The sequence below is a fragment of the Pongo pygmaeus genome, chromosome 11 (genome assembly GCF_028885625.2).
Source record: "Pongo pygmaeus isolate AG05252 chromosome 11, NHGRI_mPonPyg2-v2.0_pri, whole genome shotgun sequence".
Taxonomy (NCBI): Eukaryota; Metazoa; Chordata; class Mammalia; order Primates; family Hominidae; genus Pongo; species Pongo pygmaeus.
The window spans coordinates 97,756,339-97,772,848 of NC_072384.2; the positions used below are offsets into that span (position 1 = coordinate 97,756,339).

At 37.5% G+C, this 16,510-nt stretch overlaps 1 protein-coding gene across 8 annotated transcripts in view; it reads right to left on the reverse strand.

Moving 5' to 3' along the window:
- BOLL (boule homolog, RNA binding protein) overlaps positions 1-16,510 on the reverse strand; it is a 64,348-nt gene that overhangs the window by 12,140 nt on the left and 35,698 nt on the right. For 6 of the 8 annotated variants that reach the window (XM_054478386.2, XM_054478385.1, XM_054478388.1 and 3 more), the window contains one exon: positions 9,796-9,894. In XM_054478386.2, the coding sequence (XP_054334361.1) occupies positions 9,796-9,894 (99 nt within the window). Of the gene's footprint in view, positions 1-1,076; positions 1,239-7,603; positions 7,868-9,795; positions 9,895-16,510 lie in introns of those variants that run through there. The other 2 variants (XM_054478387.1, XM_054478390.1) reach the window with 2 other exon arrangements.

Genomic DNA, 16,510 nt, shown 5'->3' on the forward strand with positions numbered 1-16,510 from the left:
CAAGAAGAGCTAACTATCCTAAATATATATGCACTCAATACAGGAGCACCCAGATTCATAAAGCAAGTCCTTAGTGACCTACAAAGAGACTTAGACTCCCACACAATAATAATGGGAGACTTTAAAACCCCACTGTCAACATTAGACAGATCAATGAGACAGAAAGTTAACAAGGATATCCAGGAATTGAACTCAGCTTTGCACCAAGCGGACCTAATAGACATCTACAGAACTCTGCACCCCAAATCAACAGAATATATATTTTTTCAGCACCACACCACACCTATTCCAAAATTGACCACATAGTTGGAAGTAAAGCTCTCCTCAGCAAATGTAAAAGAACAGAAATTATATCAAACTGTCTCTCAGACCACAATGCAATCAAACTAGAACTCAGGATTAAGAAACTCACTCAAAATCGCTCAACTACATGGAAACTGAACAACCTGCTCCTGAATGACTACTTGGTACATAATGAAATGAAGGCAGAAATAAAGATGTTCTTTGAAACCGATGAGAACAAAGACACAACATACCAGAATCTCTGGGACACATTCAAAGCAGTGTGTAGAGGGAAATTTATAGCACTAAATGCCCACAAGAGAAAGCAGGAAAGATCTAAAATTGACACCCTAACATCACAATTAAAAGAACTAGAGAAGCAAGAGCAAACACATTCAAAAGCTAGCAGAAGGCAAGAAATAACTAAGATCAGAGCGAACTGAAGGAAATAGAGACACAAAAAACCCTTCAAAAAATCAATGAATCCAGGAGCTGGTGTTTTGAAAAGATCAACAAAATTGATAGACTGCTAGCAAGACTAATGAGGAAAAGAGAGAAGAATCAAATAGATGCAATAAAAAATGATAAAGGGGATATCACCACCGCTCCCACAGAAATAGAAACTACCATCAGAGAATACTATAAACACCTCTACGCAAATAAACTAGAAAATCTAGAAGAAATGGATAAATTCCTGGACACATACACCCTCCCAAGACTAAACCAGGAAGAAGTTGAATCTCTGAATACACCAATAACAGGCTCTGAAATTGAGGCAATAATTAATAGCTTACCAACCAAAAAAAGTCCAGGACCAGATGGATTCACAGCCGAATTCTACCAGAGGTACAAGGAGGAGGTGGTACCATTCCTTCTGAAACTATTCCAATCAGTAGAAAAAGAGGGAATCCTCCCTAACTCATTTTATGAGGCCAGCATCATCCTGATACCAAAGCCTGGCAGAGACACAACAAAAAAAGAGAATTTTAGACCAATATCTTTGATGAACATTGATACAAAAATCCTCAATAAAATACTGGCAAACCAAATCCAGCAGCACATCAAAAAGCTTATCCACCATGATCAAGTGGGCTTCATCCCTGGGATGCCAGGCTGGTTCAACATATGAAAATCAATAAACGTAATCCAGCATATAAACAGAACCAAAGACAAAAGCCACATGATTATCTCAATAGATGCAGAAAAGGCCTTTGACAAAATTCAACAACTCTTCATGCTAAAAACTCTCAATAAATTAGGTATTGATGGGATATATCTCAAAATAATAAAAGCTATCTATGACAAACCCACAGCCAATGTCATACTGAATGTACAAAAACTGGAAGCATTCCCTTTGAAAACTGGCACAAGACAGGGATGCCCTCTCTCACCACTCCTATTCAACATAGTGTTGGAAGTTCTGGCCAGGGCAATCAGGCAGGAGAAAGAAATAAAGGGTATTCAATTAGGAAAAGAGGAAGTCAAATTGTCCCTGTTTGCAGATGACATGATTGTATATCTAGAAAACCCCATCGTCTCAGCCCAAAATCTCCTTAAGCTGATAAGCAACTTCAGCAAAGTCTCAGGATACAAAATCAATGTGCAAAAATCACAAGGATTCTTATACACCAATAACAGACAAATAGCCAAATCATGAGTGAACTCCCATTCACAATTGCTTCAAAGAGAATAAAATACCTAGGAACCAACTTACAAGGGATGTGAAGTACCTCCTCAAGGAGAACTACAAACCACTACTCAAGGAAATAAAAGAGGATACAAACAAATGGAAGAACATTCCATGCTTATGGGTAGGAAGAATCAATATCGTGAAAATGGCCATACTGCCCAAGGTAATTTATAGATTCAATGCCATCCCCATCAAGCTACCAATGACTTTCTTCACAGAATTGGAAAAAACTACTTTAAAGTTCATATGGAACCAAAAAAGAGCCCGCATCACCAAGTCAATCCTAAGCCAAAAGAACAAAGCCGGAGGCATCACGCTACCTGACTTCAAACTATACTACAAGGCTACAGTAACCAAAACAGCATGGTACTGGCACCAAAACAGAGATACAGACCAATGGAACAGAACAGAGCCCTCAGAAATAATGCCGCATATCTACAACTATCTGATCTTTGACAAACCTGAGAAAAACAAGCAATGGGGAAAGGATTCCCTATTTAATAAATGGTGCTGGGAAAACTGGCTAGCCATATGTAGAAAGCTGAAACTGGATCCCTTCCTTACACCTTATACAAAAATTAATTCAAGATGGATTAAAGACTTAAACATTAGACCTAAAACCATAAAAACCCTAGAAGAAAACCTAGGCAATACCATTCAGGACATAGGCATAGGCAAGGACTTCATGTCTAAAACACCAAAAGCCATGGCAACAAAAGCTAAAATTGACAAATGGGATCTAATTAAACTAAAGAGCTTCTGCACAGCAAAAGAAACTACCATCAGAGTGAACAGGCAACCTACAGAATGGGAGAAAATTTTTGCAACCTACTTATCTGACAAAGGTCTAATATCCAGAATCTACAATGAACTCCAACAAATTTACAAGAAAAAAACAACCCCATCAAAAAGTGGGCAAAGGATATGAACAGACACTTCTCAAAAGAAGACATTTATGCAGCCAAAAAACACATGCTAAAATGCTCATCATCACTGGTCATCAGAGAAATGCAAATCAAAACGACAATGAGATACCATCTCACACCAGTTAGAATGGCGATCATTAAAAAGTCAGGAAACAACAGGTGCTGGAGAGGATGTGGAGAAATAGGAACACTTTTACACTGTTGGTGGGACTGTAAACCAGTTCAACCATTGTGGAAGTCAGTGTGGTGATTCCTCGGGGATCTAGAACTAGAAATACCATTTGACCCAGCCATCCCATTACTGGGTATATACCCAGAGGATTATAAATCATGCTGCTATAAAGACACATGCACATGTATGTTTATCACGGCACTATTCACAATAGCAAAGACTTGGAACCAACCCAAATGTCCACCTATGATAGACTGGATTAAGAAAATGTGGTACATATACACCATGGAATACTATGCAGCCATAAAAAATGATGAGTTCATGTCCTTTGTAGGGACATGGATGAAGCTGGAAACCATCATTCTCAGCAAACTATTGCAAGGACAAAAAACCAAACACCGCATGTTCTCACTTATAGGTGGGAATTGAACAATGAGAACACATGGACACAGGAAGGGGAGCATCACACACCAGGGACTGTTGTGGGGTGGGTGGAGTTGGGAGCGATAGCATTAGGAGATATACCTAATGCTAAATGATGAGTTAATGGGTGCAGCACACCAACATGGCACATGTATATATATGTAATGAACTGCACATTGTGCACATGAACCCTAAAACTTAAAGTACAATAATAATAAAATTAAAAAAAAAGAATTCTATTTAAAGTCTGAATAATGAAAAATAAAGCAGAAAATTACTGCAAAAAATACAGTAAACATTCTTACAAAGTGAACCATTGAGACATAATTATTTCCAGGTTACATGATACATTTGAGGTAAAAATTATTGTAAAATTTATTTAAAAAATGCATAAGATCAAGGGGAAATGTGATCTATTTTCTCTCTTTAAAAGCTTTTGGAATTTTTTCTATTATTCCTGCCATTCTGAAATTTCACAATAATTGGCCTTAGTGTGAGTCTTTTGCAGTAATTGTGGCAAGTAGTTGGTAGGCCCTTTCAATTTAGAGACTCTTGTCCTTAAGTTTCTAGGAAGTTTTCTTGTATTCATTTATTGATAATTTCCTCCAATGATTTTTCTCTATTCCTCTTTCTGCAATTTAAAAAATATTTGACTTCTTGGATTAATCTAATTTTATCTTTTCTCTATTATTCACCTCAGTCTTTTTTGATTCTACTTTCTGAAAACTTTTGCCTGTAATATTTAACTCACACATAATTTATTTCAGTCATCACATTAGTGGAAAAACTAGTGACATTTTAGAATAAGGTGTATAGTTTAGACGACTGTACTGATGTTCATTTCCTGTGCCAGTGCCCTCTAGCCAAAGGATGAAGTAGGTGAAGGATATACAGAAACTCTATTATTTCTGTAACTTCTCAGTAAATCTGAAATTATTTCAAAATGCAAGGCTAAAAAAATTAAAAGGACAGATGTTTGAGAGAAAAAGTATCAGGCTGTCTATGCATGTACCACTTCTCATTAGTTTTTGCCTATTTTGGAGAGGATATTAATTGTAGTTTCTTTGATCTTATCTTCTGCTCCCTGCATTGTATGTTTCTTATGAATTTCTTTTTTTCTGTTTATTTTGTTCTCTCACTCTAGAGGTTTTCTTCTAACGTGGCTGCACGTCATAGTTAAGAGAGAGGTACTAAAATCCTAATGGGAAGTTCTTTGTGCATGGTTTGTCAGTGATCTTCACTTCAAGGATTTAAGAGACCAGCAAACTTTTTCTCTATGGTAGAAAGCATGCTTGGATTAGAATCCTGGATCTGCCACTTACTCAACTATGCTACTGTGGGCAAGTTACTTTTTAAGCTTAAAGTGATCAAAGTTAACACTGCCAGTAATTAGACATATTGGCATCTCATATCCCCTGATATGACACACTGATAAGGGCATATCACCTCTGTGATATTATTGTCCCAAATTCATAACCTTTATCTAATTAAGAGAAAACATAGGCCAAACTCAAAAGTGAAGAGTGTTCTACAAAATAACTAATCAGTATTTAAAAAAAGAATCAAGGTCATGAAAGACAATAAAAGACTATGTAAATGTCACAGATTGGTGGAGAATAAGGAGACATGAAAAATTAATGTAGGATCTTAGATTAGATCCTAGAACAGAAAAAGAACATAAGTGAAAAAAATGGTGAAGTTTGTAGTTCACTTAATAGGTCTGTAGTTTACTTAACAGTACTTTATGAATGCTAATTTCTTGGTTTTGCTAATTGTTTCGATTATGTAAGCTGTTAAAATTAGAAATTGAGTGAAGAGATACATGAACTCTATGTATTATTTTTACAACCTTTCTGTAAGTGTAAAATTATTTTAAAATAAAATGTTAAAAAATAGGTTAAAAGGCCAAGGACGTTTGGTGGGATGGGATGATGGGGGAAAGATAACTGCCAGAATATCTATGCATGGGTTGCCTCTTATTAATTTTGCTTGAGGCATGATGAATCCTTTTTTGATTTGTAAATTCAAGTCACAGTGTTTTTGATTTTGTTTTGCTGTTAAAATTTCTGCACATTCTTTCTGTTCCATTTATTCTGTATTCTTTTCTTGAGAATTACTATTTTTTGGTTGGACCTGTCTCTCTGCTCTCTCTATTCTAGCATTTTATCTCATCATTTAATCTTTCATGTTATTTTCTTTTACATTCTGGAAGAATTAAAAATATCCTTTTCTATGAAGGATTTCATTTTCTTTTGTGACTACTGGTCCTTTATGACAAAGGCAAATATGATTCTTTCCATCATGTCAATAGTTTTCGGGCAGTATTTTCTTACACTAGCCAGCAACCATTTCATTTTTCCTGTTTTTCAGTTTGCAATTGTTTCTTAAAGATCTGTTACTGAGAACATGGGATATATCTTAAAAATTGTATTTAATTTCCTCTCATACATACGTTCTTATACATATATACATATTTATACTATTCATCCTTGCCTTCAATGTAGTGCCATATTCAATTTTTTTTCACAGAATCCATATAATATATACTTTTCTGTTTACTCATCCTTGAATGGGGATCTACCCATGACAATTAGAATTGGTGTCATGAACACTTGATTCTCCTTACTGTCCTTACATCAAAAAGGAGGCTTGGTAGACACAGAACCTACACAATTTCTAATGTCTAAGTGGGTGAGCATTTTTTGCTCCTCCTGCCTAGTTCTTTATGAGTAAAAAACTTATTCTAGAGAATCTGAGGCTGTCTATTGTTTGACTATATATAGCATACATGAAAATTTATACCCTCCTTATATATTCAGAGCTTTTCCTGCCTCTGCCCTCTAGATTACATTGCTTTATACTTGTCCTTCCTAGGTTTTTCAGAATACAAGACAATTTTAGTCTCTAAATTGATTCATAAGAAGTATTAATGATACTCAAGTGAGGAAATGGTTGGGAAAAAGATACTGGTAGTGGAATGTTTTTGTAAAGTAGATATAGTTGCTAATTTTTAGGTAAGTGCACGCTCTGGGCCTCTGAACTAGAAGTAGATAGTGGTAGTAGTTCAGATCCCTCTCCAATTTACTTCTGAATAATACTTTGTAGACCATTAGTTGTGTTTTTCATGTAAGTCCAATCAGTACTTTAATTAGAAGAAATTCCTTATAGCCTGGGCAAGTGGGTAAAGATGATCCTTAATAGCCATATGTTTTCATCGATTGTTAGTAGACATGGGAGTTAAATGAAATACACATTGAACTTAATCCATATAAGAACAATTTTAGTAGATGCTTATATTAATGCAAAAATGTAAAAACACTGTAAGAAAACCAAAACACTTTAGAATTCTCCACTTATACCCTTCATACCTTGGGATTTGATATTTATCTTAGAAACATAATAGTTCATATACCCAGAAACACAGATTTTCCTTTTGTTCCTTCCTAGTCTAGTTCAGTGGGATAATGTTGACATTATGTGGTTTTGCTTTTTTTGACTTTAAAACTTAATTCTCTTTTATTTCTTTTTTAAAATTAGAGATGGGGTCTCGCCATATTGCCAGGCTGGCCTCAAACTCCTGGCTCAAGTGATCCTCCTGCCTTGGCCTCCCAAAGTGCTGGGGTTCAGGTGTGAGTTACCACACCTGGCCTAAAACTTGATTCTGTATAAGATGTTACTGCTGAATTAGGGAATGATGGCCCTAATTAGTATCATATTAATCTAGTTACCTCTATATTGGTCTGTTTTGTATTTATTCATTTTTGTATTTGATTTGACAGAGTATGTAGGCTGTGGCTTACAGTCAATGAGTAGTTTCTGGTAAACAGTACTTCACAGCAGTTAGACTTGTGCTTCGAACCCTGCATAAGGTTTCTATTTTATGGAATAGATTTGTTGCTTCAAGATAATTTTGACATCTGAAATTCCTACTTTGGGATATTCTCAATTAACATTCATAAAGTTATAATCATTAGAGCTTTAAAAATGAGTTTTACGCTTATGAAAACAACAACTCCTCCAAAGAATATTTCCACCTTTCTATTTGAAAAGTCACCAAGATTTTTGGTACTAGAGAAAATTTGCATTGGAAGTAAAAAAAGGCTAATGTTTCAAATGTCATTCACTAATATTTTAATATTAGTAATATGTTCTAGAAAAAGATTGTTTCATAATGTAGAACAACATTTGTATATTAAGATTTCCATGTTATAATACAAATGCACTGTAAATAAAAATAGATAATTTGCCACATAGTAATACATGCATATTAAAGCATTTCTACAGCATTATATAGTTCTAGAAAACTACAGAAGTGGTTTTGCAGTTTCTGTCTCTGAGTAGGGTATCGTTTTGTATTGAGGGCCACTAAGTCACCTAAAGAAAAATATTGAGTATAAAATGCATAGAACATTTAATCTTAAAAAATAAAAATGAGAAACACAAAATTCTACATAACTATCTTGTGCTCCAGTTTTGACTTTGGAAGTCTATTTTTTTCCATCTCTAACAAAAGAGGAATTGGTAATTTTTTTTTTTTTTAAATTTTAGAGATATACATGGTCTCACTCTGTTGCCCAAACTAGAATGCAGTGGCGTGATCATAGCTCACTGTAACCTTGAACCTTTGGGCTCAAGTGATCATCCTGCTTCAGCCTCCTGAGTAGTTAGCACTATAGGGGTGCACCACCATGCCCAGATAGTTTTTAAAATTTTTATTTTGTAGAGGCAGGGTCTCACTATGCTCTCAAACTCCTGGCTTCAAGCAATCCTCCTACCTTGGCCTCCCAAAGTGCTGGGATTACAGGCATGAGCCACCACACTTGGCCAGAATTGGTAATCTTTATATGACTATATTAATGAGTAAGATACCAGTTTCTCCATACAATTTCTGATGTTACCTACTCACAGATCTAAGAACATTTAGAGAAATATATACTCTTAAACTAGAAGAATTAAATTTTAAGAATGTTTAACATTAACATCCTTTGGAAATTTTTCCTATCCAAATACCACCCACCACTCCATCCTCTATTCAAATTATTCAATTTGTATAATTGTATAAATTACACAATTTCCATCACTTGTGATATAGCCCTCTCTCAGTAACTGAAAATAACTGTCACTTACATAATATGGCATAGCAACATCAGCCATTTCTGCAAAAGTATATTTGGAATAAATGTTAATGACAGAAGAAGTCTGTTTTAGAAGATTTTCTAACAATACTAAAAATGAAGCCTCTATAAGTAATGTTTAGTAACACTATAGGTTTTGACAATATGTCAAAATTATGGTTTTATTTCATGTTTGGTGTATAGCGATAAAGCCAATGAAGGGATGCAGTGAGTGGTAATGGCAGTGAGTGGTAATGGGGTGAAGGGACACGAGAAGATCAGGAGGCTCCTTAAAGTAGACTGTCTTGGTATTGAGTTCAACACATAGGATGGGCCAGAACATAAATATGAGTGTGAAATAGCTAATATCCATTATTTTAATGCAAAGACTACGCCTACCTTCCTCACCAAAGTACACTGTATGCAGGATTCATATTACCATCTTAACAGTTGATCAGTCTGTGGCTCTTTACTGCAGATAAAGTTCATTTCCTTAAAGGGATGATGCAAGAGTTTCACCAAGAAACTTGTTCATAAGGGAATAGGAAGAATTCCCTGTACATAGTAGATAGTCAAAATATATTGAGTATGTACATGGGTATAACTAGATTATCATTCTTTGGCCTGAATATGACTAAGGAGGCATGAACATGATTCCCAAACTGGAAAAGGAGATCATTAATTGTTTTTACCTCCCCATAAATGTCACATGTCATCAACATAGATAATAAAAATCAGAGTACTGTATATTAAATATCTAGAATAGGCAAATTCATATAGATAGAAAGTAAATTAGAGGTTACCAGGGACTAGTGGTTGAGAGGAAGCACATAGGAAGAGTTATTGCTTAATGGGCGCAGAGTTTCAACTTGGGGTGAGGAAAAGGTTTGGAAACAATGGTGATGGTTGCATAGCATTGTGAATGTAATTAATGCCACTGAATTGTACACTTAACAATGGTTGAAATAGAAAATTTTTAAGTTGCATATGTTACCACAATAAATAAAAAAATGTTAATAGTTAATTTAGAATTATATTTCCTTCACATGAAAGAGTTTGCTAATTCTGTACTTCTGATCACAAGTGTGATGTAAATATCCAAAACTGTTCCTTTCTGGAAGAGAAAGTTGGAAAACTTGAAATACAATGGAAGAAAAACAAAGTAAAAAGTCAAAACAAACTTCTTACTTTAATTGGTTCAGGCTGCATCACAGGCGCAGGCATAGTGATGGCACTTGGAGCATAAACCTGGTGATATGTTGCTTGAACTCCATGATCAGAATAAGGCTATTACAAAAAAAGAGTGAAAAAATATCACCTTTCATCTATTAATTCTTAATATTTACTCAGCATTTACAATATACTAATCATCTAGCTATACAATGTAGAAACAGTTAAAAACACATGCCCTTATGTTTAATTAACTTATAATCTGATGAGTTAATATAATGAATTAACTTATAATCTGATGAGGGAAATAGACAGTAGTCAGAATGATCATAAATCCTATAGACACGTATAGGGATACAACAGGCAAGGGAAGAGATTATGTAAATGCAGTTATGGCTTGTCCAGCAGATGGTGGTACCATTCATTGGAATACAGAATACAAGGAAAGCTTAATATTCATGTAATTGTGTGTAAGGGGTTGGAGAGCAGGAGTTAGGTTTGTGATATACAAAATTTGTGGTATTTGTAGGAATTCTAGTAGACGTATACTGTTGATAGATGTGGCTCTAGACCAGGACTGTCAAATAGAAATATAATGTGAGCTACATATGTTATTTAAAATTTTCCCATTGTCATGTTAGAAAAATAAAAAATGGTAGAATTAATTTTTAGTAATGCCTTTTATTTAAACTAATACATATTAAATATTATCATATAAAAGTACAATCAATATAAACATTACCAAGATGTTTTACATTCTTTTTTCTTTTTTTTTTTGAGATGGAGTCTTGCTGTCTTCCAGGCTGGAGTGCAGTGGTGCGATCTCGGCTCACTGCAAGCTCTGCCTCCCGGGTTCACACCATTCTCCTGCCTCAGCCTCCTAAGTAGCTGGGACTACAGGCACCGCCACTATGCCTGGCTAATTTTTTGTATTTTTAGTAGAGATGGGGTTTCACCGTGTTAGCCAGGATGGTCTTGATCTCCTGACCTCGTGATCCACCCGCCTCGGCCTCCCAAAATGCTGGGATTACAGGCGTGAGCCACTGCGCCCAGCTACATTCTTTTTTCACACTGTGTCTTCAAAACCCAGTATGTATTTTACACTTAGGGGACATCTCAATTCGGTCTTACCACATTTCAAGTGCTCAATTGCCACATGTGGCTAGTGGCTATTGTAGTGGATAGTGCAGTCTAAAACTCAGGAGTGAGACGGGGGCTAGATATATGGCTATGGATGATAACATCAGAGTGAGTACATGTGGTGAAAGAATGGAGAATCAAATATGAAATCTGCTTATAAAAGAAAACAAAAGGAGGTAAAAGGATTGCCAGAAGAGAGTAGTATCATGGAAACCAAGGGTAGGAAGAGTTTTAGGGAGTAGGTACAATGTCTCTGAGAGGTCAAATAAGATTAAAAAGAAAGGAAAGTTTGTGTCAGTTAGGAAGTCATTGAGGACCTTTACCCAAGGCAGCTTCAGCAGAAAGGTAATGAAGTAGACTTCAGCAGGTGAGGAGTGAATGGGTAGTGAAGTAGCAGAAATTCTGAATGTAGACTACTTTTTCAAGAAACTTGGCTTTGGAAGGTAGCAGAAAATTAGGGAAGTGGTGGGAGTGTGTGTCACAGGATAATATTGCCTCTTACAAGGTGCTGGGCACTATACAAAGAACTTTGTATACCATCTCTCTAGTCTTTACATCAATCCTGCAAAATAGTTTTTCCTGATGTCCTCATTTTATAAATAAGGAAATTATGAAAGCAAGACCATGAAGGGTTAAGCAATTCCTCAAAGTAACACAGTTAGTAAGTCGTGAAGCTGTAAACCAATGGAGAGAAGAAGACTTCAAATACAAGAGAGAAAAAGAACAGTAGATGGAATGAGGTCCCTGAGGAGGAGGGAACTGATAGCACCTAGATCGCAAGAGGTAGAAATAACCTTGGACAAGACTGAAAGTCACTAAATAAATATAAGAAGTTAAGGATGAGTTAGGATACAGGTAAGTTTGTGTTTCGGGGGTTGGAGGCTGAGTTGGTTTTCACAAATTGGTTCTTACTTACTCTGCAAAAGAGAAGGCAAAGTTATATTCTCAGAATGACATGGGCAGGCGTTGGAGTGGGTGCAATCTGGTAGTACTGAGGGCTTGGCAAAGGTTTAAAATAATCATTGAAATAAGTGAGTGAAGACGGTCACTTTTTTTTTTTTTTAAAAAAAAGAAATTTGACTATAACGCTCACAAGAAAAGTCATGAAGTTCTTAATTTTAGGGAAAAAAACACTTCAACTGTAAACCATCCCACTCTATTCATTAAGTTATATATTAGTCAGACTATACCCTCTACTAGAAACAATATCAAAACAAAAACATACAAATATTTTGTATGGAAATACCATACAAAGTACAAGTTATAAGATAATGATGAGCAATATTTTCAGAAAAGCTTTATTAGATTTCATTAAATAGTGCATATATTCTGATGGTAAGTATCTGATATCAGATATTAAAAATATGATTTAATGCCAAAAGAGATTCTGACAAAAAATCAAATGTAAAAGCATTCTTATCTCACTACCTGCTCCTGGCAAACCAGAAAACAACAAAAAGAACAAAATATAGATTTTTAAAATGCCATCATCAATTAAAGAAGAAAATGCCTATGATGCCCAAACCATACACAATGTAGAATGTCTGCCAAGTGCTGTGCAAGTTGCACCAACATAAGGGAGGATTCTGAAGTCTCCTCAGTCATGAGAAAGGATGACGATTTCCCTAGAGGTCGATGTTCTGGAAAACCTCAAAGATACTTTAGAGTCTTGAGTGCAGAAGTATGTATTGGTCAGGGTGAGGTAGAAGCACAAAATATTTCCACAGAGATCCTATTAATAATTAGGATAATAATTAATAATAATTAATAATCCTGACTTAACAGGGGAGGTAGAATTGATGGAGAAATCATGTTTATACAATTTTTCTTGTCTACTATCTAGCCTTTTACCTGAGGAATACTGCTGGAGGTGAAGCAGGGAGAAAGTGGGAAAGGAAGTAGCAATTGCCACATCCCAATACAGAACCCCTATGATAAAAAGGGCTTTAAAAGGAACAAAAATGATCTCTGGCAAGGATGTGGAGGAAAGGGAATCCCTGTACACTGCTGGTGGGAATGTAAATTAGTATGGCCATTTTGGAAAACAGTAGGGTGGTTTCTCAGAAAATTAAAAATACTATCATATGATCTAGAAATCACACTACTGTGTATATATATCCAAAGGAAATGAAGTCAGTATGTTAAAAAGATATCTCCATTTCCATGTTCACTCCAGCATTATTTATAATAGTCAAGATGTGGAATCAACCTTAGCGTCTATCAATCAGTGAATGGATAAAGAAAATGTAGTATCTATATACACAATGGAATACTGTTCAGCCTTAACAAAGAAGTAGATCCTGTCATTTATGACAACATGGATGAACTTGGAGGACATTATGCTAAGTGAAATAAGCCAAGCACAGAAAGACAAATACTACATGATTTCACTTATATGCAGAACGTGAAAAAGTCGAACTCATAGAAGCAGAGAAGGCCAGGCGCGGTGGCTCACGCCTGTAATCCCAGCACTTTTGGAGGCCGAGGCAGGCAGATCACGAGGTCAAGAAATCGAGACCATCCTGGCCAACATGGTGAAACCCCGTCTCTACTAAAAATATAAAAATTAGCCGGGCGTGGTAGTGTGCGCCTGTAGTTCCAGCTATTTGGGAGGCTGGGACAGGGGGATCGCTTGAACCCGGGAGGCAGAGGCTGCAATGAGCTGAGATCGTGCCACTGCACTCCAACCTGGTGACAGAGTGAGACTCTGTCTCAACAAAAAAAAAAAAAAAAAAAAGAAGCAGAGAGAAGAATGGTGGTTGCCAGGGGCTGGGGAGGGGGAGTGAGATGGGAGATGTTGGTCAAAGGTTAAAGAGTTTCAGTTCTAAAGGAAGAATATGCTCTGGAGATCTACTGTATAGCATGACTGTAGTTAATAATAACATATATACTTGAAAATTGCTAAGACTTAAAGTACCTTAAATGTTCTCATCACAAACAAAAAAAGGATAACCATGTGAGGTGATGGATTAGCTTGACTGGGGTAATCATTTCACAGTGTGTACACATATCCAACCATCATGCTATACACTGCAAATGTATACCATTTGTCGTTAGTTACAATTTAGTAAAGCTGAGGATAACAAGAAAAAAGCAACCATAAAAAAATAGGTGGGGCAGGCCAGGCGCAGTGGCTCACACCTGTAATCCCAGCACTTTGGAAGGCCGAGGCGGGCAGATCATGAGGTCAGGAGATCGAGACCATCCTGGCTAACACAGTGAAACCCCATCTCTACTAAAAATACAAAAAATTAGACAGACTTGGTGGCACACGCCTGTAGTCCCAGATACTTGGGAGGCTGAGTAAGGAGAATCGCTTGAACCCAGGAGGCAGGGGTTGCAGTGAGCCGAGATGGCACCACTGTACTCCAGCCTGGGCGACAGAGCGAGACTCGGTCTCAAAAAAAAAAAAAAAAAGTGGGGCATGAAACAAACAATAAAGAAATCCTAGTAAAAGTATTGATAGTAAATCTTAAGATCCAACTGTGGAAATTATTGTTTCAGAACAAAATTATAATATTAAAAAAGTAATAAAACAATGTACTTAAACTGGGAGGCAAATGCTAATTTCTTAATCTTTCACCACACTGATTTAAAACATACCATGCACATGGTACTGGTACAAAAACAGACACAGACCAATGGAACAGGATAGAGAACTCAAATAAGACCACATATTTACAACCATCTGATTTTCAACAAACTTGACAAAAACAAGCAACGGGGAAAGGATTCCCTGTTTAATAAATGGTGCTGGGGAGGTCCAGGGCAAGATGGCCAAATAGGACCAGCTCTGGTCTGCAGCTTCCAGTGAGAACAATATAGAAGGCAGGTGATTTCTGCATTTCCAACTGAGGTACCCAGCTCATCTCACTGGGACTGGTTAGACAGTGGGTGCAGCCCACGGAGGGTGAGCAGAAGCAGGGTGGGGCATCACCTCACCAGGGAAGCACAAGGGATTGGGGAAATCCCTTCTCCAGCCAAGGGAAGCCATGAGGGACAGTGATATCTGGCCCAGATACTACGCTTTTCCCATGGCTTTTGCACCCGCAGACCAGGAGATCCCCTCGGGTGCCTACACCACCAGGGCCCTGGGTTTCAAGCACAAAAGTGGGTGCCCATTTGGGCAGACACTGAGCTAGCTACAGGGTTTTTTTTGTTCATACCCCAGTGGCACCTGGAACCCCAGAGAGACAGAACCATTCACTCTCCTGGAAAGGGAGGTGAAGCCAGGAGCCAAGTGGTCTTGCTCAGTGGATCCCACTTCCATGGAGCCCAGCAAGCTAAGACCCACTGGCTTGAAATTCTCGCTGCCAGCACAGCTGTCTGAAGTCAACCTGGGATGCTCAAGCTTGGTCAGGGGTAGGGGCATCTGCCATTACTGAGGCTTGAGTAAGTGGTTTTCCACTCACAGTGTAAATAAAGCCGCTGGGAAGTTCGGACTGGGCAGAGCCCACCTCAGCACCACAAAGCCACTGTAGCCAGACTGCCTCTCTAGATTCCTTCTCTCTGGGCAGGGCATCTCTGAAAGAAAGGCAGCAGCCCCAGTCAGGGGCTTATAGATAAAACTCCCATCTCCCTGGGACAAAACACCTGGGGGAAGGGGCAGCTGTGGGTGCAGCTTCAGCAGACTTAAATATTCCTGCCTCCCGGCTCTGAAGAGAGCAATAGATCTCCCAGCACAGTGCTTGAGCTCTGCTAAGGGACAGAATGCCTCCTCAAGTGAGTCCCTGACACCTGTGCCTCCTGACTGGGAGACACTTCCTAGTAGGGGTTGACAGACATCTCATACAGGAGAGCTCCAGTTGGCATCTGGCGGGTGTCTCTCTGGGACGAAGCTTCCAGAGGAAGGAGCAGGCAGCAATCTTTGCTGTTCTGCAGCTTCCGCTGGTGATACCCAGGCAAACAGGGTCTGGGGTGGATCTCCAGCAAACTCCTGCAGACCTGCAGCAGAGAGGCCTGACTCTTAGAAGGAAAACTAACAAACAGAAAGAAGATAATAAATAACTATATTAGAGCAGAACTGAGGGAGATAGAGACACGAAAAACCCTTCAAAAAAAATCAATGAATCCAAGAGCTGGTTTTTTGAAAAGATTAACAAAATAGACCACTAGCCAGACTGATAAAGAAGAAAAGAGAGAAGAATCAAACAGACACAGTAAAAAATGATAAAAGGGATATCACCACTGATCCCACAGAAATACAAACTACCATCAGAGAATACTATGAACATCTCTACACAAATAAACTCGAAAATCAAAAGAAATGGATAAATTTCTGGACACATACACCTTCCCAAGACTAAACCAGGAAGAAGTCGAATCCCTGAATAGGCCAGTAACAAGTTCTGAAATTAAGGCAGTAATTAATAGCCTACTAAACAAAAAAAGTCCAGGACCAGACAGATTCACAGCCGAATTCTACCAGAGGTACAAAGAGGAGCTAGTACCATTCCTTCTGAAACTATTCCAAATAATAGAAAAAGAGGGACTCCTTCCTAACTTATTTTGTGAGGCCAGCATCATCCTGATACCAAAACCTGTCAGAAACCAACAAATAAAAGAAAATTTCAGGCCAATATCCCTGATGAAC